This window comes from Tasmannia lanceolata, unplaced genomic scaffold (assembly GCF_043159265.1).
Source record: "Tasmannia lanceolata isolate RefF3 unplaced genomic scaffold, GAP_Taslan_0.1 ptg000005l, whole genome shotgun sequence".
In the NCBI taxonomy this organism is placed as follows: Eukaryota; Viridiplantae; Streptophyta; class Magnoliopsida; order Canellales; family Winteraceae; genus Tasmannia; species Tasmannia lanceolata.
The window spans coordinates 18,756,602-18,783,045 of record NW_027518682.1 but is presented as its reverse complement, the minus strand read 5'-3'; the positions used below and the strand labels follow the sequence as shown (position 1 = coordinate 18,783,045).

The following is a 26,444-nucleotide window of genomic DNA, read 5'->3' as shown; positions in this document are numbered from 1 at the left end:
AGTGAAGTTAATTGGAAGATAGATCTACTTCATCGATAAACTTAAATAATATATTGAAGCAAAGATAGCAGAGGGCGACCAACGACTCAGGTTCTATAGTGGTCTTCCTTTTGGGAAAGGCGAAAGCAAGAACGTGAGGCACGTTTTGGCCCTATCTTTGCATTAATCTTGGTAAATGAATAGGACTTTAGCCCTTTAAGTTAGAAGAAACTAAACAATTATACGAAGAGAAGGAGTTAAGCCCCGACCAAGAAAGTCGGTAAAAGAGTAAAAGAGGAATCAAGAAACTACAAAAAATACATTACATCAAGACGGTAAGAAATCGAAGATATGGAGAGATGGAGAGATGCGGATGCGACCGCATCTTTTGACAACTTTGAGCCAAGGCATTTTGTTGCTAATAGTTACCATTATCTCTAGCAACAAATTATATTTGAGATTCTAAGATATAGAGAAATTATATGGTGCCCGCCGGTGAAGTCCCATGTGGGTGGTACGACAAAAGTACCACCCTTTATGTTTGATCCAACAACATCGTTTTAAAAAATGGGTTGGTCTGGATCAAATATCAATGCCGGTACCGCCAAGTTAGGACTTCACGCTCTGGCACCATATAAAAACTCTTAAGATATTGTTAGGAGTTTTATATCTTCGATAGTTTCTATATTTTAGTAGTTTGAAAAGTTTAAATTTATCAAGATTCTATTATTAGAGGTTTTCCATATTTTTTACGAGTTTAATGGTTATCTTTAGAAAGTTGCTAGTCTGAGGATTTATATTTAATATAAAAGATGTGTAAACGTTTCTTTATGAGACTTTTATTGATTTTATGAAACAATATAGAGAAGGGAGAAACGTGGATGTTTTCCTTCTATATTCTTCTCCAATTTGTACTAGTAGGTGTGATTGTCGTTCAACCTTGGTAAATCATAAACACATGCACAACCACGCTACATCATCTGGTATCAAAGCATATTCTTGCGTTAATGAAGAAGTTTGGTTGCAAAGTTTGCGTGGATTTGCGATGGCTGCATAGTATCTTCAATCACTTCAAAGAGTTGTTGAATGCCGAGAATGGGAGGTAATAACAGACTTGAAATCATTTTATTATTAAATAAAAGAAAATCATAGATCGGGAGTCACCGCTATTATATGACGAATGATCAGACGATGGATATTTAATAGTTATGAAAGCTCAAGTATTGTGTATGCGCTAGTGAGTAAGATGGAAAATGTAGTTGAAGAAATTCCAGAGTTGGTGAGGCCCTTGGTTCAGAAATTCTCTGATGTTTTTCCATATGGCCCACTACATGATTTACGCCAATAAGAGATATGCTGAGCAATGATCCGTTCTTTAGCCCTATTTTTGAGGACATCCTAGTAGGACAACAGACGAAGTTGACGAGTGTTCTTCGATACTTCAAGACTTGAGGAGAAGTTTCACTAAATCATGGGAAAATGATGCCCACAAAAATAACTAAGAACATGCATGTGCCCTTCGGAAGATTCAAATAGAAGGAAGAATTTTCTCCAGCCCGCCCGAGGAGTCTGATGCAGCCGCATCTTTTGAAAACTTGGAGCCAAAGAATTTTGCTGGTAATAGTTACCTTTGTCTTTAGTAACTAATTAGATTTCAGATTCGAAGATATACTGTTAGGACTTTTATATCTTTAGTAGTTTGGAAAGTTTTCTCTCATTAGGAGTTTATTATTAGAAGTTCTCCTTATTTTTTCAGAGGTTTGATGGTTATCTTTAGAAAGTTGATATAAAAGATGTGTAAACATTTCTTTATGAGACTTTTATTAATTTTATGAAATAAAATAGAAAAGAGAGAAATGCCGACATAGAAAAGAGTTACCATGCCTCAGCTCTGATACCACTTGATGTTTGAACCTGGGTAGAACTCACCCTTAAAAGCTAGTCATTAACAGGAGGAGGGTGCCCAAATCCTTATAAGTCCATCCACATCCTTTCACATATCTGATGTGGGATATTTGCTTTTGCGTGGAACCCCTAACAGGGTGACTCTTTAAATATCGTTAGAGACTTCAAAAAAAAAAAAAATCTTTTTAAAATTTTAATAAAGGGAATTGCCTTTTGTGATGGACCCTAGCAATTTCTTCTAATAAAAAAAACACCTTCGTAACCTTCATGCAGTGGTAACATTACGAGAGGCCATGTATCTCAACAATGAAAAGTTATTTCATGGGATATTTGTGGGCCGAACTTCCACAACTGACCCGACAACAAATATTCCATAGAATATATTTTTTTCTCCCGGTGGCCAAATATTGCCTACTCGAGTCAGCTAATATCGTTTAATGTGGCGGACTCCCCAAATATTCACCACATTGCTATTTACCTTGTTTCCTTTCTACATAAAGTTGTCAGAAAAGGCATTAAGAACTAGAGGACATGTGGCGCCCATGGATTGGAGCTTTGCCACTATAAAAACCTGCCTAATGTTGCCAGGGTTAACAGATTTCTCAAGTAGAAAATCCAAAGAAAACAAACCCAAAGAAATGTCGAATTGCAGCATTCCTTCCGGCGTTGATTCTTCATTTTCCCCGGCAGAGGATGCGAAACGACTTAATATTGCTTTCATAGGTACGTTTATTTTCATTCTTTCTTTTTTTCTTTTCTATAGAAATTATTAGCATATTCCTTCCCTAATCTGTTCTTCCCTAGTGTTTGAGGCCATTAAACTAATGGCTTTTGGGATTTGCTAGGGACTATCGCAGAAGGCATTTTGCAGGCAGGCTGTTGCATGATAGAGCAGCCACCTCATGACTAAGACAAAATCTGTTTTAAAGTAGCCTATGTGGCTGCTCTCTCATGCAACAGCTGGCCAGGGAAATGCCTTCTTCGATGGTCCCTAGCAAATCCCAACAGTTACTCTCTCATCTTGAATTGACTTTGAGTTTTCGAGGTCTCTCTCTCACAACAATTTTATTGATGATGATTATCTCCAGGAGTCGGTTGCAACAGTACAGAGGTGGTCAATGTTCTTGCCCCTCGCGATGCAAAGCAACGTGCTCTCATCCAACAAGAATACAAATCCATCTTCTCTGAGGACCTCATCGAACGACTCTCCAGCGATCTAAGAATGCCTAGCGATCTACTCAATAGCATAGATCTCAGGGTATATGAATAGAGATTGTTATGTTTACTAGCTATTTAGCACAGGGCAAAGTCTAGGCTAGCTAGTTATCCGAGGTGTTTCTTAGTTGGACTAAGAGAGTAAGAGAGAGATATAGGTTTTTTTTGGTTTTTTTATCGTATTAGATTACCATGGGCGTGTGGTGAGAAACCACATGACCATGTGAGTAGTGGTTGTGAGAGAAAAAAAGTGAGAGTTAATTTCCTCCTGGAAAATTCTCATATGGTGAGAAAGATTTTCTCATACGTAGCTAAGTTAGGTTATGTATAAGAAAATACTCATATTATAATTCAAATATTATATTTTCTTTCTATATCTAACACTACATCTCAGTTTAGTCCTACTAAGATTTCATTAATTCATTGGATATTTGTATCAGGGAGCAATTCTGCTATGGATGATGAAACCAGAGGAACGTGATGCAACAGTAGTGGGGGAGGAATTGAAACACGTTGGCCCATATTTTGAATTGACACAGCTAGTGACCGGGCTGCGAGCTACCACAGAAGTAATATGTTCTCGTTCCCCACCCGAGATACAACTATTTAAACAAGCCTACTCTGCTAAATTCAGTAATCAGCTGGAAGATGACATTACTTCTCAAGCTCTCGGCAATCACAAAATGGTAGTCTCTCTCTCTCTCTCTCTCTCTCTCTCTCTCTCTCTCTCTCTCTCTCTAAATTTAGATGTGCTCCAAACCATAGTTAGCAAAACTCCATTTTAAACGTTTTTTTTTTTAAATGTGTTTTATTAGTGTGCCGTTTAATACTCCGTTTAAAACTTTATCAGTGAAAAAATCTCCCATTTTGTGGAAAACATTTTAAACACGTTTAATTAAATGTGTTTTTTCGCCAACTTTATATTTTATAAATAGCAAAATTGTAAACGGATATTTTTGCAGATTATGATGAATGGTAATATTATAAATGATGGAGAAAAAAAATAAAAAAAACAGGAGACCGAGATGGTATTTCCACACATATTATGTTGCAGATTATGATGAATTTAATATTGTGGAGCAGATGCTGCTTGCATATGTGAACACAGTACGTGGTGAAAGCAATGGAGTTGACAAAACAATGGTGGAGAAGGATGCAAGGGCGCTCTATAGAGATGGAGAAAATAAATGGGGCACCGATGAGAGGACTTTTATCAATATTTTCAGCCAACGAAGCAGGGCACATTTGGCCGAGGTTGCTGATGCTTACCAACGAATGTATCCCGACTCACTTGAGAAGGTGATCTCTCTCTCTCTCTCTCTCTCTCTCTCTCTCTCTCTCTCTCTCTCTCTCTCTCTCTCAATCTTCTTTTTAATGGTATTAGCTCTCAAGAGAAAGATCCATCCTGTGCAGGCAGTAGAGGGAGAAACATCTGGAGATTTCAGGGATGCACTTCTTGCAGTTTTAAAATGTGCTCAGAATCCACCTAAGTTCTTTGCTGAGGTATCTTTATTTTCAAAACGAATATGGCCTAAGAATTAGGAGTCTCATTAATCTAATAGACCATCACTGAGGCGACACGCTCGATCAGGGTCCATTCTCCATGGGCATCTCATCTATAGGATAAAGCCAACAAAAATCGATCAACACTTTAGTGCATCTAGAGATATGCTTGTATGTTGAAATACAAATGATTAAATAACACTAACTCTATCAGCTTAAGCTTTTGTATCTGGTTGTTTCACATGGTATCGGAGCAGGCAGCTCCTCGGTTCAAATCCCAACAACTCCTTGCTATTAAAAATCCACGTGTATGGCCAACCCCAAAAATAGAAGGGCCACAGGTGAAGAGGATTGTTGAAGTACAAATGATTAAAACACACCAACTTTATCAGCTTAAGCTTTTGGAGTATTTGGTTGTTACACACTCTTAACAATTAGTTGCATGAAATCTTATATGGAAATAGTTTGGAAGTTAAATACCATTATTTGCAAACAATGGGTGCAATAGTAACAAAAACGATACTTTTAATCGCTTCCAAGGATGAGCTTTTGCTAAAAGAAATGAATGGGTGCAACTTGGGCCAGATCAGGATGAGCTTTTGCTAAAAGAAATGAATTGGATAAATCCAAACCGGACCCCATTTTATGGCAAAAGACCAACCTGAATTTCTAAAAGTCGGCCCAAGTCGCATCCCCACTTACAAAGATCGAGGTCCTATAATAACCTATTTTTAAATAAGATTAACATAAAATAATCTCATTTTTGCAAATAATGACCAATTTGAGTGGCCTCATTATAATCAAGGGAGAGTATCATATCATAGGATCTTCCTATCAAAGTGGAGCCAATCACATCCACGCGGCACATGTGTGGGCCAAGTGTAATTTTTGGAAAAGATTTTATTAACAAAAGCACCTTTATTTTTAATTTTTATTAATCTTGAAAATCCTCAGGTGCTGTACAAGTCGATGGAAGGCTTGGGAACTGATGAGAGAACACTTACGAGGGTAGTTGTGACGAGGGCCGAGATTGACATGCCATTTATAAAGGAAGAGTACCGCAAACTATATGGGAAGTCATTGAACGAGGCAATACATTCGGACACTCTGGGCGATTATCGGACCTTTCTACTTGCCCTGGTGGGCCCAGATTAGCCATCTGTACTCTGTATTTCGTATGTTGTGGAGTTCGGTCTGTGTGGTTTTTGTGAGCGTGTGCGCTTGGCAATTTGTGTGTGCACTACTTTGGTTTATGTGTGTGTGTTTGTTATGTGCGTGGGAGCTCGCTCGTGTGGGCTTGGCTTTTCTATGTACAATTTATGGACTCCTAATAAAGGTTTGCTTCTTTGCTTTATTCCTTCTGTTGCAAGACACTCGTGTCGGGATACTTGTTCAACAGCTCTCCACTAATGCCTGTAGATTTAGTTACACTAATTAATAGTTTTTACGACAAAAATAGCTCTTTCACTGTGATAAATATCAAATATAGCCCATTTTTGGTACAAATGGCCATCTTAGGATTTTTTTCACGTTTGTTTGGCTACAGCGATTTTTTTTATTGGTGTCTCCGAGTGGAGATGAGGGTGAAGTGGCTACTTTTTCTCTCTCTCCTTCTCTTTTCTCTCTCTCCTTCTCTTTCTCTCTCTTCACTCTATATTGGTAATGACACTACTTTTTCCACTACTCTTCGAGAAAGCTGCTGCGCAACAAACACTACTTACTGCTATTCCATTATTCTTTTAGACAAATCAAATGCTTGTCTCTTCTTGTTCTACTACTCTCCAATCCACTCCGAGGAATGCTAATTTTAAACATCTTACCCAAACCTACCTAATAAACGGTAGGTTTAGGTAAAAGGATGTGTCTTGTGTAGTGAGGGTTGGACTTCATGGCTCATGCTGAAATGGGCTTTTACTGGGCATTTTCCAATGTGATATAGAGAAGAGAAAGACCCGTGTACAAATGGGATTCTTCCAAATTTATAATGGGCCTTTTCCAATGTGCTGTAGAGAGGAGACAAAGCCCATCTATGAAATGGACTACTTCCAATTTTTAATGGGCTTCTCCGAATGTGATGGAGAAAGGCCCAAAAATACTTTTTTTGGGCATGAGAATCATCCAAATGGGGTAGTTTTTAGGATTTCTTTTGGCTGCATTTCCTTCCCAGTGTAATATATATGGAGTAAAGAAAATTTTACGCCCCCATTTTTAAGTGTAAAATGAGGAGTAAAATTTGTTTAACACCCTGTCTATGTAAGAGACTGAGCCTTTGGGGAAAATAGTCTTGTATAGTCTTGCCACAATATAAACAACCCAATCACGGCATGCACATACCACGTGGACAATGGGGTCATCAAGATTAATTAGTGGGCATGATTATATTTCTAAGTTTTTGGAAGGCTTGGTTATATGCTTAATATATGGAATGTATTTTTATTGTAATATTTGTCGCTCACACAAAATATAATATTTTACATAAAAGAATTTGCATTGACAAATTATCATGCATGCTCTTGGTGAGAAAGTGTGCAATTTTTTTGCATAATCCATGGCCACAGGACTATTGGAATGGGTTTGTAGAAATTTGTTTGGTTCAAATACGATCAGATAAAAAAGAAGACAACATCACACAAGCGGGGTTTAAGTGGTTAGGTGTAAAATCTTCTGTTCACAAGGGAGATCACAATCTTTGAGAGAAATAATCAAAGATTACAGCGGGATTAATCCAATCCCACAAATAGTAACCTTACCCTCTCATCCTGAAGAATGCCCAAATTCTCCTTCTCGTATGCCCCAAGAGAAAATCAAATTGTCCCTGTCCCTTGTGTAGAAAACCCTTCTCTCTCATTCCTTTCATAAGGTATATTAGATACCTTATATCAGTGTTTTAAAACTCTCCCGCGTCCTTGTTGACTCCCCCGAGTCGACTCCCTTTTACCTTGGCCGCGTCCGCGTTGCACCGCATCCGCGTTCTGCATTTTGCCCTACTAAGTCAATAGAAACTCCTTTGACTCTCCCGAGTTATGACCGCATCAACCGGGGGGGGGGATGGATATTGGGTTTAGGGGTCAATTTGGATTGCAATAAAACCTCGATAAAATTAGGAAGATTTGATCGGGTTCGATTTGGTTCGGGTTGTCCAAAGCCCTAATCCTAACTCTACCTGGAATTAAATTGGGTAACCCAACCCAAGGGAAGGCCAACTCGACCGAGCCAAAATCGGGTTAAACCCATTGGGTTCGGTTTGGGCCCGAACCAAGTTGCAACCCTATGCAAGACATATAACAATAGTCATTAACAAAGAAGTGCCGTCGTCCAAAAAAAAAAGGAGCATAGTTAGAAGTGCATGAAACATGCACAATGATCTAGCTCCATATTTGACAAAGGTGCGCTCATATTCTTCACTAGCCAGAACAACTAAATTCAGATACTAAAGATGTCTTTTGGGAGAAGATGAGGAAGACATTATCTTCTTTAGTAGGTGGAGTATCGAACGTGCAATATGAATCGCTGGGTCTGCGCTAGCTGCCTCTCTGAATGTGGCGTGCACTCGTAAAGCCACGTCGATCCCCACCCCGAGCCTCGCCTGCTCGTCCTTTATCGCTTCTTCGCACAAACCACACACCCAAATACCCCCAAACCTCTCCTTCACCCACCCTATATAGCCCACCGTGCACTCCTCCCACATGCCACAGCACCCACATTCGGCCCTCTTCACCACCTCATTGCTACCCATTCTATCTTTCTTTTTTTTTTTTTTTGTCACTACTAGATCTTCTAATACAAATGCTTCAACCAACTGATCTTTTCAGACTATCTTGTAGCAAACTTGTTAGGAAGGAGTTCTCCCAACTTTCTTCTTCTTGTTTATATAGATACATAAACATGTGAGGCTTCTTTTTAATTTCTAGATATTTACAGGAAAAGGAAAAGTTAGTGAGAGGCTTCTTTATGGGCTTTGGAATTCGCCTTGTGCATTGATTTCTTTTGTTTGTGTGGAAAGATAAAACAATGCAGGCCGAAACTTGGATAACTATAGTGGGTGAAAAAGTCCTCCCTATTGGGGTTGATCTCGATTGGTTGAGCCTATTGCCCCTGATTTTTAGCAGTTTAAGAAGGCAGAGATATACCAGTTTATTCACTTGTAAGTTGTAACTTTGTAACTAGGGGTGCAACTTGGGTCGGGGTTTAAACCCGACCCGAAATAACATGGGTACGGCCGGGTTTAAAGAAAAAAAACCTGAAACCAGACCTGACTCATATGGGTATACTGTGACTTTCTTAAATATCTTTTGGATAACATAGAAAACTATTTTCCAATATATTGATACAATTGTTTTCATTGAGGTGATCATATCTGTTATGTGAAAATATAGTGTTATATTTATACACTTGAGGGCATATATTTAGTGATTTTTTGTGTGAAGATTTGTTTTTTTTTTCTATAATCTTTAAAATTAGTCACTATCCCACTCTAGAAAATGAAAACCCTACCCAACCCGACCCAACGCGAGAAACTATTTGGGTAGGGCCGGGTTTCTGAATCTCGGGTTTTCCGATAAAAAATTAGACCCGACCCAAGTTCTCGGGTTGGGTAGGGTAGGGTTTTGGAAAACCCAACCCGCTCGACCCGAGTTGCACCCCTAAGTTGTAAGCATGATTTACACTTAAAGAGAGATGTGACCTCTGCCCATTGAGGCAGTGATATTTTGTTTAGAAAAGTAGGGGCATATTTGTAAATAGTTGAAGGAAGTTTCTAGTAGTTTCTTGGGTGGCCCTTATTTTTATTGGGGAGTGTCTATGTAATATTGTACAAGCACTTTTGCAGCCTCGTTTTTTTCAACAGAGGGGTGCCACCTCATGGGCCTTAAATGAATGAGACAAATTTAGCTATGACGTGGATCTTTCTTTCTTGAAAAAGAGGGGCCCAAAATGGTTTTATCAGAAATTGTCTACAATTCCGTCTTTATAGATTTATCCGTGAATGGGATGATGATTGGAGGTTTGTCTTTTGGTGCCAATCCATTGTTTGGAGAAATGATCCATGTGCTAGAGAAGGCTAGGATTTGATGGATAGACATGCATCGAAGTCTGAGATAGCAATGACCAAAATTATTGCATGCATTATTCTTGTTTAAAAATTGGAAAAAGTTGTCTCCATTCACTGTACATAGAAGGGACAAGTTTTTTTTCCATTATAGGAATTCTTTTTAATCGATATTTATGATGAAAAAGAAAAAAAAAAGAGGAAAAAAATCCCTAGGATATGGTGGGCCCTGGTCACTTCCATTATGAAAAATAGCATATAAAGTGAATGTTTAGGGCCCGTTCGGCAAGGCTTCTCATTCTCTCCCGATTAAACGGGCGAGAAATGGAGTGATGAGAAATTTTAGAAATGGTATTTATCACTTCGTAGAATCCTATTTTTTAGTTGAAAAAGCAGGCGAAAATTTAGAAACGGACCTAAACGGGTCACGCAGCTGAACGAGATTCTAGAGATTTTTTTGGCTTTCCTCATTCTACCCCACTAAAAAAGGGGAAAATCCTGGAAAAGAATAGTTGTCGAACAGGCCCTTAGGCTTGTGAGTGTGTAAATCTTTGTTCATCCTCAGCCAACAAAAGGGCAAAGAAATGGAAATGCCACATAATTACCAAGGTTTTAAATTTCGGTTTCGGGGGTAATTTTGTTCCTCACCAAAACTGAAATTTTAGCTGAAATTCTGAAATTTCGGCCAAAATTTGATAGAAGCGCTCAAAATGTCGTTATCTTGGGCTGAAATTTTGTAAAGGAATAAAAAATTAATATTTTATCAATAATTTTGCTTCAATCGAAATTGGCAAAATTTGGTAAATTTCGGCAATTTCGGTTTTGAAACTTTTCGGTTTCGGTCCTCGCCGAAATCCGAAATTGGCCGAAATTAAAAACCTTGATCATTACTAGGTTGAACTTGGATTTGTGTTAATTAACACATAATACATAGGAGGTTAGATGATCCATGAACCAGATACTAAACTTGAGTGAACTTGATACCACAATCAAAGACATATAAAAGATGTCTCATGAACAAATACAAGCCAATTGCTCTGTCCATATCAAAGATCAGGGAAATCCCATCAAGAGGGTGGAAAGAGCAAGGATTAAAAGTCTTAAAAGACCCATCAAAGACTACATGAAAAAGGGAAATCAATGCAGAAGGGAATATGATCTGATTTTGTTGGAGATCTTGAAATAGTATAGTGTAATAATGGGTAGACATGTGGTACTTATGATTGGTTCACGTGGCATGTTTAAAAAGAATAGAGTGGTGATGAGGAGAGGGGCTCGAGGCCGTTGATTTGGAGCTCCATCAATGGATTTTAGTCCACCGAACCACTTTTTTTTTTCCATCACGATATTCTTTCACGAGAGAAGACGAGATGATAATTGTACTATATTCGTTTGCTTGCTCTTGTCTTACTAGTAGACCTCACAGCATGTTAGTTGCCCGACGCTTTTTTGTCCCTACTTGCAGAAACTTTGTATAGAAAAGAAATAAAATTATTTGGACCTTTTTGGTTGCACAAATGCTCACATTTATTGGAATTTTAAGTGCCAATAAATGCATATTTTCTTGCTTAGTTGCCAACATTGCATTGAAACTCCACTTGACTCCCCAATGTGCTTCTTACATCATTATTGTTTTCTCCATGTGGCGCCCATGCGGCACTATTTCCCCCTTACTCAGCTTCCAACCAAATTCTACCAAAATTTTTTACAGAAGAACAGTGGAAAATGTCTTGTCTTTTCCCCTACTCTCCGAGAAAGATGCCTTGCAACAAACACTTCTTATTGCTATTCCATTATTCTTTTAGACAAATCAAATGCTTGTCTCTTCTTATTCTACTACTCTCTGATCCACTCCAAGAGGAATGCTAATTTTAAACATCTTACATAAACCTACCTAATAAATGGTGATTGAGTTAATTACTCCCTAGAGTTAGGATAAGCCGGATCGGTAGCCGGGAAAGGCAAGCGGCATCCATGGAATGCTGATAACAAATTTGGGCTGGGAATGCCGATAAGGAATTTGGGCCGTCATTGGGACGGGAAATTAAGCACGGGAGGTGCTTTGGGTTCGGCCAAAATGACGAATCTTCTTCCTCGATGAACACCCAGTCTAAGTAAGAGACAGCCTTTGGGGAAAATAGTCTTGGATAGTCTTGCCACAATATAAACAACCCAATCACGGCGTGCACATATATACCACGTGGACAATGGGGCCATGAAGTTTAATTAGTAGGCATGATTATTGTAGGGAATCTAACCGGGTAGAACTCGCCCCTAAAAGCTAGCAGTTAGAGGGAGGGTGCCCATTCCCTTATAACCCAGCCCCATCCCCATCACTTTACAGAGTGACACTATTTGCTTTTGCGTGGAACTCCAACAATCTCCCCCTCCACGCGGAAGCAACGTGAACCATCTCGCCCCTCCACGCGGCGGCTACGTGGGAACCACGAGATCTTCTCCGAGGGAATTCCAAACCGGGTAGAACTCACCCCTAAAAGCCAGCTATTAGAGCGAGGGTGCCCATTCCCTTATAACCCAGCCCCATCCCCATCACTGTACCGATGTGTGACTATTTGCTTTTGCGTGGAACTCCAACAATTATATTACTAAGGTTAATAAAGAATGGCCCAATTTCAATCTAAGATTTTGTAAGGCCTGGTTATATGGTTAATGGAATGTATTTTTATTGTAATATTTGTCGCTCACACAAAATATAATATTTTACATAAAAGAATTTGCATTGACAAATTATCATGTGTGCTCTTGGTGACAAAGTGTGCAATTTTTTTGCATAATCCATGGCCACAGGACTATTGAAATGGGTTTGTAGAAATTTGGTTGTTCAAATACGATCAGATAACTAAAAGAAAAAAGAAGACATCATCACACAAGCATACAAAGATAATATGAGGATTTAAGTGGTTAGGTGTAAAATCTTCTGTTCACAAGGGAGATCACAATATTTGAGAGAAATAATCAAAGATTACAGCGGGATTAATCCAATCATGAAGATCAACGGTTGAGACAGTCAGAACCTTAATTGGATCGTTCAAGACCCTCGGATCGGAAGATGTAAGACGGCGTCTTGATCAACGGCCAATGTTGATTACTACTCTTCAATAGAGTCCTATTTTAGTTTGGATTTGTTTTAATTAATTTTAGCTATTTTCTTTAATTGGGACGACCAAGAAGAGATAGGAGTTTTACGTTTAGGTGGATTGATTAGAGTATTTTTAGGAGTCTTGAGGTTTTTTAGGCTTTTAAGGATATCATGAAAATCTTTTTTGGAGATTTGCCTACTTTTTAGGGTAGAGATTAGTTTGCTTCAAAATTCATACGTTTTTACTATTGTAATGCAAAGAGGAAACATCCTCTATAAATATTGATTATTTGGAATGGAAAAATTAGCTTTTGATTGAAACTTGTTGCCGTTCAAAAAAACGTGTTGCCTTTGTTCCATCTGAGAAATTGATAGCCATCTGCTGCTATCATTGAAACAAGCCACCCGCTGGTTGTTGTTGACTTCCCATGCAAGCCACCTGCTGCTTGCCTCCTTGCCGCTGACGTCCCTCCGCTCTCCATTGCCGCCGACGTCCCTCTGCCCTCCATTTGCAAAGCAATCCGCCGTATACGCCCATGCATTATTTGGTATCAGAGCTAAGGCTTGCAAAGTTTCTTAACTTTGCAGATCTTGGATTCTATTCTCCACCAAGAGATCTTTCCACGGAGATGAAAGAAGAGCTCAAAGTCATTGATCCCGATCGAAATGAAAGCTACTTTCTGCCTTCACCGCCAAAATTCAAAGATTTTATCGAGGGCGAGCTTTCTGATCAAACCAAATTCCACCGTCCGTCAAAGCATGTCAGAATAATTGCTCGATGGAAATATCTGGTCCATTGGAAAGGTCTCCAGTTCTAAGTCGGAGCGAGAACCACATCCAACTTACCAATCTTTACTCTCAACGCCATCATCAACCTCGATCTGAACTCGTGGTTGAGTTCTTTTCAAAAAAGGGGGTCTGATGCAGGTGCATATCGATGGATCGCACGATCATGAAGATCAATGGTTCAGACCGTCAGAACCTTTATTGGATCGTTCAAGACCCTCAGATCGGAAGATATAAGACGACGTCTTGATCTACGGCCAACGTTGATTACTACTCTTCAATAGAGTTCTATTTTAGTTTGGATTTGTTTTAATTAATTTTAGCTATTTTCTTTAATTGGGACCGTGGTTTTAAATTTCGATCGAAATCTGATATTTCGGACTGAAAATTGGAATTTTGCAAAATACCAAATTCCGGCTGAAATTTAGGAACTTCGTCCGAAATTTAGGAATTTCGATAATTTCGGCCGAAATTTCTAGAAAATGTATAATTTTTTAAAAGAAGAGAAACATTACCAAATTTCGGTCCAAAATTTCGAAATTAAATAAATAATACTTTTTAATTAATACTGAATTTCAGATTTCGGTGGGGTCCAAAATCGATACCGAAACCGAAATTTAAAACCTTGATTGGGACGACCAAGATGAGATAGGAGTTTTACGTTTAGGTGGATTGAGTAGAGTATGTTGAGGAGTCTTGAGGTGTTTTAGGCTTTTAGGGAAATCATGAAAATCTTTTTTGAAGATTTACCTACTTTTTAGGGTAGAGATTAGTTTGCTTCAAAATTCATACGTTTTTACTATTGTAATGCAAAGAGGAAACATCCTCTATAAATATTGATTATTTGGAATGGAAAAATTAGCTTTTGATTGAAACTTGTTGCCGTCCAAAAAAACGGGTTGCCTTTGTCCCATCTGAGAAATTGAAACAAGCCACTCGCTGCTTGTTGTTGCCTTCCCATGCAAGCCACCTGCTGCTTGCCTCCTTGCCGCAGACGTCCCTCCGCCCTCCATTGCAGCCCAAGCCATTTGCAAAGCAATCCGCCGTATACGCCCATGCGTTACCCTCTAATCCTAAAGAACGCCCAAATTCTCTTTGTCATACACCCCAAGAGAAAATCAAAATTGTCCCTGTCCCTTGTGTAGAAAACCCATCTCTCTCATTCCAAGGTATATTAGATACCTTATATAGCTAGGTTAAATATTAAGTATCTACATTCTATTAGACGGTATTTGATTGTCAAGCTCCTACCTTTCTTACTTCTAGTTAAATTAGGAGACAAGTAGATATATCCTACTAATTTTATAAGATAGGAGACATTAAAACCCAACAATCTCTACCTTGACTTGTTACCAAGCTACCTTGAAGATTTTCCTATTGGTGTCTCAGCTTTCATCATAAAAAATAACCATTGACATTCAAAGTTCAAGCACTAGCTATATGCACCATTGAATCATCCCGGATTAACTTACACGACTCAATCAACACAACCAATTATGCATGTGTAGCTATCCTGAGTAACACATCTAGTCAACTTTAGGGAGGGAACAACATCCTAAATCTAATATCCACTCGTGATGAGACTGTGAGGACATTTCTAACCATCTTGTTATGTTCTCTTAAATACTTCTGATAATATTCCTGAAATTATTATAATGACTATAATTAATATATTTTAGATACTTTGGTTTTAAGTGGCAAAATTCTACAATGATAGCATTGGCGGCCTTTTCTAATGAACTTCGATCTTGATCGTCCTTTTCTGGATCCTTTATTTGACGAGTTTCATATCTGATTATACTTAGGAACAATTAACCCATGAACTTGGCCACACTTAAAATTTGACCACATGTTCCTCTAGAGTTTAGAAATGAAGAAAATAAGAGAATAAAAATACAATAGAAGTAAAAATGGAAATGTCTTTCTCAACATTTCCACCTCGCTTGTCTGTCACTTGCTGAAAATGGTTGCATTTCCACGTTTTTTCTTTTAATTTACTGAAAATAAAATCATCTTCAGAAAGAAACAAAATGAGGGTGGCGAAAGGGGAAGGCACGAAACCACTGAAGAAGCTCATTCATGTCCCACTGCAGAGTAGATACCTCGACGCCACACTTTCTTTGAAGGAAGTAAGGTGATGGTTCAAGAGCTTGGAAAAATCAAGGAAAGGTTCTTTTGATAGCTTAGGTCGTAGCAAATCAAGCACCGAACTTTTATTAAAGGAGCAAAACTATGACGATCGAAACATCCAAAATGCTTCAAGGTTGAAATGCAATATCTAGCTCTTGGAAACGTAAGATCTTTTTTGGAGTAATTTCGCATTTGCAGGAAACTTGGCCATATTTGGAATAGATTCAATATCATAAATTGATTTATTTTATTTTATTTTGAAGAGTTTATCCATGTTTTCCAATTTCTATTTGGCAAAAATTCACAGTATTCATGCTATTTTTTCGTCCAGGTTGTTTTCCCTTTTGTTATTACTTATTATTATTTTTTTATTTTCCTTTTCAAAAAAAATTATTATTTTTTTATTTTGAATCTTGAAATGCATTTTGCTCACCATCTTCCAACCAAGTTTTGTGGAGATAAAAACAAGAGAAAATGTACTACTAAAACACCCTAGATAAAAACGTATCTACAAGAATACCTTAAACTTTTCTCAATTACCAATATCACCTACTTGTATATATCTTTAATAACTTTTAATTTTTATTTACCCTTAATTTTAGATAAAGTTATTTGATTAGATGATTAAAAATAACAATGCACAAATTCTTTCCTTAATTCTAGATAGATTAAATTTTGATTAGATTATTAAAATAGCAATACACAAATTCCTAAAATCACTTTTCTCTCATTAGATTATCAATATATAACATATACTGAACCTGTTTTTTCCTTTTTGTTTGGTTGCCTTTCAATGGAGGGAGAGATTTCAGTGGCTATCGCTATCCTTAATCTTCAAACCAAATGTAAACTTAATCTATAATTAATGGTAAAATAGTAAAAGGAAAATCTAAAAGTTTGTTAAGCCGTAATTAAAAAATTGGGGGATTCCTGTAAATATATTTTGATGTAAGGGTTTTTATTAGTTTTTCCTAAAAAAATATCTGTGAATATTGTTTTACTTGACGCCTATCTTTCATCGATCAAACCAACAAATCAAGACCTTGTGGGATTTTGATTTTTGATTTTATTTTGTTTTGGTGGCATTGTTGATCTTAAACTTTTAGGATGAATTTGGATTACGGGAATCAGGAATCACATTCCAATCCAATTCCAATTCCCCTTGTAAACGGAATAACGATTCCAATTCTAGTGTTGATTCCAATTCTAGTGTTTGTGTAAGCACTGGGATTCATCTAGGGAATCAATCGAGATTCCGATCCTAACATTTGGTAGCATCCAGACCAAAATGTAAAACAATATATATTACTAAGACACTGACACCATAAAAATGCCATTGCCAATATAACAAAATCAGATCCATTATAATAAGTTCACTCTAATGGCAATTTAAAAGCCATACCAATGACTAAGCATTAAAACACATGCCATATGCAACAACAACATGCTTGATCATCATGTTTTTCATGACTAGTGTCATTTTGGTCATTTTTCATGACAAAGGGGTATTATGCTCAGTTTACCCAATTGGCGTATTTTGATCATTTTTATGTCATTGGGGTATTTTAGTCGTTTTCCATAACTAGGGGTATTTTGGTCATTTTCATGTTTTTAATGGTATTCTAGTCATTTTTTCCTGATATGGCATATTTTGATTATTTTTATGTCATGAGGGTATTTTAGTCATTTTCCATGACTCAGAGGTATGTTTCTAATTTGTACATAATGTAGGGGTATTTAAGTTATTTAACTCATGGGTAATTTGGTCATTTTCACATGATATGGAGTGTTTTGATCATTTTTATGTGGGGGTATTTTAGTCATTTTCATGACTAGTGGCATGCTAGTCCGTTTTACCAGATATTGGGTATTTTGATTATTTTATACCATAGTGCTATTTTAGTCTTTCTTCATGAGCAGGATATTCTTATCATTTTTACCCGATATGTAGTATTTTGATCATTTTTATGTTATAGGGCTATTTCAGTCATTTTCCATGACTCAAGAATATTTTGGTCACTTATCCAATAAAAGGGGCATTTTTGGCATTTTCCCATGACCTAGGGTTATTCTGGTTAGGGGTGGCCAGAACTGAACCAGACCTGAAGAACCGAACCAGACCCGAAGAACCGAACCGGAACCGAACTGTTTAAAAATACTTTGGGTCCGGTTCGGTTCCACTGATGAAGAACCGAACTTATTTGGTTCGGTTCCGAGTCTAATGTTCTTGGTTTGGTTCGGGAACCGAAGAACCGAACTTTTGAATATATATATATATATATATATATATATATATAATATTTTTTATATTTCTATTATACATATACTTATTAATATAAATTACTTATAATATTAATAAGTAATAGATAATACTATTCTTATAATAAGAAACTAACTTATATTATAACTTTAATAAAAATTTTATAAATTATAATTAGTAATTAGTAATTACCCATTAGAACCGGAGAACCGGACCGGACCGAACCGATTATGTTGGTCCGGTTCGGTTCGGTCCTACTATGTACTACGGTTCGGTTCGGTTCTTACAGTTCATGGAACCGGGAACCGAGAACCGAAAAAAAAGTAACCAAGGACCGAGAACCGAACCGGTTGGCCACCCCTAATTCTTGTCTTGTTTACCTGACACGTGGTATCTGAATCATTTTTATTTCATAGGGGTATTTTAGTCATTTTCCATGACTAGGGGTATCTTAGTCATTTTTCATGACTTGGTGGTATTTTGATCATTTTAATATCAGGGGATGATTTTATTTGTTTGGCGTGACTTAGTCGTATTTTGGTCATTTTTATCCGATATAGAGGTATTTCAGTTATTTTCCATGAGTCAGGGATATTTAATTTTGTCATTTTATCCTATATGGGGGAATTTTGATCATTTTATGTCATAAATGTATTTTTTTCATTTTTACCAGATTGGCACACTTTGATCAATTTTTATGTTATGGAGGTATTTTAGTCATTTTTCATGTGGATTCAGTCAAATGCCTTTGGGAGGAGATTTAACCCTATTTTTCTCTTCATTCCAAGAATCGGAATACCATCCCCTTGGGCGGGAAACAAAAAACGACAAATATTCTCTTGTTTTTTCCAATCGGAATTAAGTATCGTTTCTTACTTCATTTTGCAAACGAAACCAAATGCTGGAATCGCCTAAATTAGAATCGAATACCGATATCGATTCCTGATTCTGGCAGTCCATACGCATGGCATGATCTTGGGAGCGATTTCGTCAGAAAAAAAAAAGAAAGAAAGAAAAAGAGAGAAACATGGGGAAAAGATAGTCATCCGGCTGAATCCGACTTATTTTGATGCTTACCCAAACATGAGAATTGGACTAGAGATTCCTTTTAATAGGAGAATTGGAATTGTAAAGGAATGCAATGTCTATTCTGATTCATGTCATGGCGAGCCAAGCGCACGCTATAGGGGGTGAATAAGACAAAACAGGGGAAAAAATTAAAAGAGGAGGTAAATGAGACAGAAAAGGGAAAAAAATTAAAAGAGGGCAAATGAGACAGAAAAGAAAAAATCAGCTGAAGATGGTAAATGAGACAAAAAAGGGAAAAAATCAACAGCAAATCACAAAAGATAAAACAAGATAAGAGTGAATGTATGAAAATGCACGCGTCTTAGATGCATTGCATGGGAGGCAAATGGCGATGCTCTTATCCATAGGCAGAACAAGTTTCACGCGTGCAAAAAAAAATCTGGCTTTTGCATGGGAAGAGATTTTGTAGGAGAATTCTCTAAGCTTCTATTCGTCTTAGCTTGGCTCTGCTTTTGGCTTGGATTAACTTTGCAATTTGCTATGAATTTCTATCGACACACAAATGTTAAAAGCACACTCATGTGTTTGTCAGCCGGATTCATACTATTCCAGCAGTGGGTGCCATCAGATCTGTGGTTCAGATCATGTTGATGTCATGTGGGTTGGCCCAGTATAAAAGTGACTAATATATGTAGGGAAATGATTTCTGTGATCAAGTGTTTTGATAAACATGTTCTCCACTTGTTTGTCGTGTAGTATTTAAAGGGATGTCAGAGGATATTACGGTTCTCAAAAAGCTCATAAAACCCTTTAAATACTACACGACAAACAAGTGGAGCACGTGTTTATCAAAACACTTGAGTGCTGAAATCATTTCTCTATATGTACACGACAAACAAGTGGCCAGACTCAGTTTGACCGCGACCTATTTTAAAAGGCTTAGGTCCATTTCTCACTTGGAAAGTGCTCTGTGTTGCAACCATGAGATTATAGGTTCAAGCCTGCTTACCTACCAAAAAATTGAGTGTTCTATCAGACTTAAAATGGGACCCTGTAATATATATGAAATGGGACACCCTCGAATATTACAATGGGTCCTTCAATTGCACCAATGGGATGGCATTTCGAGACTTCACGTTGACAGTGGAACTGCCCCACTAGTATTTTAATTTGTTTTTAACTTTTATGGCCATTTGTATTTTAAATAAAATTAAAAATAAAGAACCATAAAAGCAGGTTCGGATTTGCGGACAATTTCCCATTCATATTTTATGCATAGGTGGTAGAATCATTGCTTTTTATTATTATTATTTATGCAAGTATTTTTCAATTATGAAGAAAGATACATGGAAATGATACTACATTTAGTACAAATTAGAGAGATCTGTAAACTGTTTATGACTTGTAGAAAACATAATGTGAAAAGGGAAAAGATGTGAAGATACGCTTGTGTCAAGACAGAATGTGAAAAGGGAAAAGATGTGAAGATATGCTTGTGTCAAGATTGTCACAAACATGGTTTTAAATTTTTGATTGAAATCCGAAATTTCGGGTTTCGGTCGAGAACGAAACCGACATCGATAATACTCGAAACCGTCCTTTATTTCGGCCGAAATCTCGAAATTCCGTCCGAAATTTAAGGGATTTCACCCAAAAATCTTGATTTTGGTAATTATTTAATATTTTCCAGAAAATTTCAGCCGAAGTTACTGAAATTTCACCACCCCTATCTTCCTTGGGCCAGCCCCCTCTGGTGTATTTATGACAATCCTTTTGCACCACAAGCGGGTGCCAAAAAAGAAAAGAGGCAAATATATCATTTCCCAAAAATAAGAGTATAATGATGAGTTTTTATATGGTGCCCGACCGTTAAGTACAGTGAAAACGGTACGTACCATCCTTGATATTTGATGTGACAGCAGTGCACCTTTTAGGATGCTGCAGTTGGATCAAATATCAAGGCAGTACGTCTGACGTACCACCTTCACGGGACTTAACGGTTTCGGCCACCATATAATTTCTCGTATAATGACTATAAACTTGAAATGTTGAAAACATCGAACAATTTAAAAGCTTCTAATTAATCTCCCTATCTTAGAGATGGCCTCGATCAGATCAAGATCTTCCAAATTTAACTCTTTAGAACTACAAAAAAATCAAATGACACCCACAATTATAATCTTAATTCAATATTATAAGAGCCTATCTGGTGTCACAATTTTCAGTAATAAAATTGTGTTGCTACTACATTCATGAACGTGATGAAAATGGCACGTATATGTTCTCCATCGTATTTGTATCGACGGGTAGAACGTGCATTTCAAGCCACGTTCTACCCCAAGTTTTAGGGTTGAATAGGCCAGATTTTGTTACCGATTCTCAATGAAAGTACGCACTTCAAGAGAAAAAAATGAGTTTAATGAATTGGAGAAATTTCTTTCCATCTTTTTCTTCTTCATCTCATTCTTTCTAATCTTTATATATCTTGTACAATTAGTTGTATCATAAGAGGTTCGAGAGAGGATTCTAGAGTCTAAATCTTTTACCTAGTAACCCCTGGTCACTTCCTCATAGTGGTGTTAGTAATTTCATAGAAAATCCCAGAATTTGATAGCAAAATCAACTTCAAAACCTTAAATTTGAGCTAGAACTCGAAAAAAAAGTGGCATCTACAATAGTTTTTTGTTCCATCCCCTTTTAATTGATAGAGATCTTGGCCAAGGCACAGCGTCCATTGCTAATTGAGTAATTGACACATATTTTCGAATTCACTGCAAGGGTTGATTTGCTTCACTGTCTTAGTTTCTAAACTTGGACATTAGTAAAAGGATAGAAGATTCATATTTAAGCAATAAATGAAGTATTTTTAAAAAAGATGACCATTGTTGTTTGCTCCCAACCAATTGTAAGGCGCAGTTGCGCAAAAATAGGGTCTAAAATGATCACCTCTCAGACATAAAGGATATGTCGGATCATAGAAGATTCATATTTAAGCAGTAAATGAAGTATTTTAGAAAGCTGATCATTATCGATTGCTCCAAACCAATTGTAAGGCGCAGTTGCGTAAAAATAGCGGCCGAAATGATCAGCTCTAGGACGTAAAGGATATGTCATTTACAACATATTTCACCATTAAATATAGTTATATAACAATTAAGATTAAAGAATTTTTAAAATTAATAATTGGTTTCTCAGAGCCTCAACTTAAATAGATGGATATCATACTCTAGACATTGTGTTTTGACTTCTAGGCTCGTAGTAAAAATATTTGGAACTTAACAGATTGTTGGAATTGCTTTCTTGGTCAAGATTCTAATACACTGTAGTTGATAACTTAGAGTCAGTCGTGTTTAACAAAACTCCGTTAGAGAGATGAAAGAGAAAAATGTTTCATCGATCTCTTAATTTGCTCAATTTTTGTTGATGACATACAGGAAATCAACCTTGAAATTGAAGATAAAATTGTCAAAAATCCTGGGTGCTGGCTTATTCTCTTATAGTCATTAGTTGTGGCTCGCTCGGCGCGCCGCTAACGCCTCTATTGAGCCAAAAAAGGAATTACAAAAGAAAATTTAACTCTCTTGATCGTGAAATGACAAAAATTCCTTGTAGACTCACTACCCATAATATTCTACGAGATTTTATATGGTGTAAGCCGGTATAGTCCTGTAGTTTTCAAAATAGTACTGTACGGCATACACCATAGGATGATCCAAACCGTCCGTTTGATGGGCCACAATGTAAATAGGTTGTGCCGGAAAAAATCTTTTCCATAAGATTATCGTAGCCCTCTGATCTATAGAGGTTTCTATAACATGCCGTTCCTCTATAAATTGGAGGGCTAGGATCAACCTATGGACATGATTTTTTGGTTAGAACCTATTTATGTTGTGGCCCATCAAACAAACGATTTGGATCATCCTATGGTTTAAGCGGTACAGTACTTTTTGAAAAAGTACTGGACTATACGCGCTTACACCATATAAAATCTCATCTATTCTACCATAAAAAATTAAGGACATGGCCGTCATTTACTAATTGTCCAGCGCCCTATCATTAGCGGAGCCGAGCCGAGCCATCTTTCGGTGGCTAAACTCGACAAGAGAGATTTCTATATTAGGCAGTTTCTTTTTTACTGTAATCCCGTAATATTTTCTCGTCTTCTTTATTTTTCTTATATATATGTTCGTCTGAGGCTCTGAGCTATCACCAAATACACAAAAATCCTCATAGTGTTGTTAGGTTTCTCAATTCTACCTTCAATCTCTGTGTGCTGTTTTACTTAGTTCTTCATTGTAAGTAAAAAAAATACCTGCAATCTCTGTGTGCTCTTGTGTTCTTTCTTTTGTTTTTTTCATTTCTGTTGGATTTTTTCTTCAATCTCTTCCTATCTAAGAGTTTGGCTGCAAATTTGCGATATTTTCCTTTATATTCTGCTTTCTCGATCGTTGATTGAGAAAGCAGACTATGGTTTTGTAAACATATAGATTTCTTTTTGTTCCTTTTTTTTCAAGCTTTTGAAACTGGCGTTCCATCTTGGATTAATTTTTTTTTTTCTAGTTTTTAAAGTTTTAGTTGCATGAGGTATTGGATTAAAGAGTATGCGGTTAACAACTTTTTGTTGCTGTCTTTTTTTTTTTTTTTTTTTCTATTAGAACTCAAAGCTATCAGATGGAGTGGCTTAAGGCAATGGCATTCTTCTTTCTCGTCTGGAGGATTATTATCTCAGGTTCCATTTAGTCCATTCTTTTACTTTCATGTCTATTTTTTCTAGCTTGAGAAGTCTAATTCTGTCTCTTTTGTTTTCCTACAGTGCGAATCATTGTGATGTTCACGAAAATGGTATCCAACACATGGTATTGTGCCTGCAGAATTATGAGGAGCATAAAACAGGTCCAGCCTAAATCTGAACAGTTTCACCCCATATTTGATGAATTTGATAGTGGTATAGATGATCTTCTGAATCCAAAACATTTAGTGTAATATGGAGTACCCACTTGAACACCTATATTTGAGCAGTTGGTGTCTTAACAAGTGGGAGCTTCCCTTTGTAGAAGTTTTCTACTTTTGCAGCTCAACTTTGCTTCACTTATGATTTTTCCTGCTTTAATCTAGTTGAGGAGCCTTGATCGGATTCGTAGAAATTAAGAGTCTCTTAGTACTCATGTACTATGCCATCTCGTGAGTCTGAAAGAATAGTGAACTTATTCTCATGTTTACCTTGTTAATATACAGGTAAGGAACGGTCGGCCTGCCCCTCAAGCACCAGAGGTTGTAAAGATTCGCACTTCACCACAGGTTGTAAGGATTTCATTTCCAGTGTTGCTTGCAGCAATTGAAAACAGTATATCTCCCTTCGCAAAAGATACACTAGATCTCAGCTATTATGGATTCCAGGTATTCTTGATAAATTAATTGATTGATGCATTTGAACGATCTGAAAGTCTTTTCATTTCTTTCTGCAATAGCATTTATATATCGCTTGGATTTTACGACAGAATAAAATAATAACAAAGAAAGAGTTGATTAGGAGGTTGAGGTCGGTTGCTGGAGACAGGTTGTTGATATCTGCAGTGCGGAGACTTCAGTCCAATGTAAGAAGGCGTTGCCACTAATTTACATATTGTTAGAGATGGATTTTGTGCTTTGCTGACAAAGCAAAAGGCCTTGTTGAGAGATCTTTTATATGTGGTTCCTTTATTTTGTTGAAATTTACTCAGTTTTAGGAGCACGACAAACATAAGCTTTAGTGGTGATATTGTAAGATTTTGTGATTCCCTATAATTTGGATGATGCTAAGTTGCTTTTAGCCTTTTTATAAGCTGTAATTTGACCACAAAATGAAGAATAATAGGGTATTTTATTGTTTTGTATTTTGAAGTCGAGTACTGAGGGGTTTTTTCCCTACAATTTACTCACCTCAACTTTTCGTAGGAATTAAGAATCCCTTATTGCTCATGTCCTTTGACATCTATTGAGCCTGAAACAACAGGGAACTTATATTCTCATGTTTACCTTGTTAATATATAGGTAAGGAACGCTCGGCGTGCTCCTCCTGCACCAGAGGTCGTAAAGGTTCCTACTTCACCATGGATGCCAATACCAATGTTATTAGCTGCAATTCAAAACAGCATATCTCCCTCCGCCAAGGATGCACTAGATCTCCACTATGATGCATTCAAGGTATTCTTGATAAAATAATTGATTGATGCATTTCAACGATGTAAAAGTCTTTTCATTTCTTTGTGCCATAGCTTTTATAAGTCACTTGGATTTTATGCCAGAATAAAATAATAACGCGAGAAGAGTTAATCAAGAGGGTGAGATTGATAGTTGGAGACAAGTTGCTAACATCTACATTGCAGAGAGCTCACTCCAATGTAAGAAGGCTTTGCCACTAATTTACAGATTGTTATAGATGGGTTTTGACTTTCTGACAAAGCCAAAGGCCTTGTTGAGAGATCTTTTATGTTTAGTTACTTTATTTTGTGGAAATTACTCAAGTTTAGGAGCACGAGAAACATAAGAATTAATGGTGATCATTTATGCTTTTAAGATTTTGTGATTCCCTACAATTTGGATGATGTTAAGTTGCTTTTAGCTTTTATACGCTGTAATTTGATCACGTAATGAAGAATAATAGTGTATTTTATTGTTTTGTATTTTGAAGTCGAGTACTGAAGGTTTTCATAGTCAGCATTGCTCTCATCCATATATTTCTTTTTCTTCAAACTTTTCTACTCTTGGTCCTATAAAATATTGCAACATATATAGATCTCAGTATCAAATTTGGATAAATAAAATATTTTTAAATCCAACAATGTTATGAAAACTCTGCTAGCAAGTGTGAGAGCTGCACCTGTTTGTGTTGCTCATACTTTGTCAGCATCAGTCCAATTTTGTTTTTTTTTTTTTTTTTTTTGAAATAGCAATTTGTATTGATTTGTATTAAATGACAAGAGAGCACCCGAGAAGGCCCAGAGAACAAAAACAAGAAAGAAGAAACAGGGAAGAAGAAGAAAAGATACAACAAAAATAACAAAATTATATTACGGGGGAAGATGATCGAACCAGAGAATACTCTCCCTCCCAACTCCCTGCTTGGCGAACACATCCGCCTTTTCGTTTGCTGACCTCCAAACGTGATTAAAGACAATAGCCGAACCCGCAACAAAATCCTCAATTTCATCAAATAATGCCAAAAAACTCCACGGAGGAGCTACACCACCCTTCAACCACAGAATGACATTCAATGTATCCCCTTCAACAATAATATGGTCCAAGACTTCCCTACTCAACTTCTTGATCCCAAAATAGGCCGTTTTGACTTCCGCCTCAGAAGAATCACACACACCAATAGGACCAGAAAAAGCCCAAAGTATCTCACCAAACTCATCACGACAAAGACCCCCCACTCCTGCTGGACCCGGGTTTCCAAAACAAGCACCATTAAAGTTGATTTTCAACATTCCTAGCAACGGAGGCTCCCA

General features: G+C 37.1%; 2 protein-coding genes across 2 annotated transcripts; both read left to right on the top strand.

Moving 5' to 3' along the window:
* Nucleotides 1-2,491: 2,491 nt before the first annotated feature.
* LOC143876781 (annexin D5-like) lies at nucleotides 2,492-5,956 on the top strand. The gene is made up of 6 exons (XM_077378472.1): nucleotides 2,492-2,607; nucleotides 2,973-3,142; nucleotides 3,540-3,785; nucleotides 4,183-4,398; nucleotides 4,513-4,602; nucleotides 5,557-5,956. Exons 1-6 carry the CDS (start codon nucleotides 2,523-2,525, stop codon nucleotides 5,755-5,757), a joined length of 1,008 nt encoding a protein of 335 aa, XP_077234587.1. The 5' UTR covers nucleotides 2,492-2,522; the 3' UTR covers nucleotides 5,758-5,956.
* A 17,156-nt stretch (nucleotides 5,957-23,112) lies between these two features.
* LOC143876780 (uncharacterized) lies at nucleotides 23,113-25,457 on the top strand. Its single transcript, XM_077378471.1, has 7 exons — nucleotides 23,113-23,249; nucleotides 23,610-23,683; nucleotides 23,768-23,847; nucleotides 24,190-24,351; nucleotides 24,453-24,548; nucleotides 24,985-25,137; nucleotides 25,239-25,457. The coding sequence occupies exons 2-7, from the start codon at nucleotides 23,626-23,628 to the stop codon at nucleotides 25,353-25,355; spliced, it is 666 nt and encodes a 221-aa protein (XP_077234586.1). The 5' UTR covers nucleotides 23,113-23,249; nucleotides 23,610-23,625; the 3' UTR covers nucleotides 25,356-25,457.
* The last annotated feature ends 987 nt before the right edge of the window (nucleotides 25,458-26,444 follow it).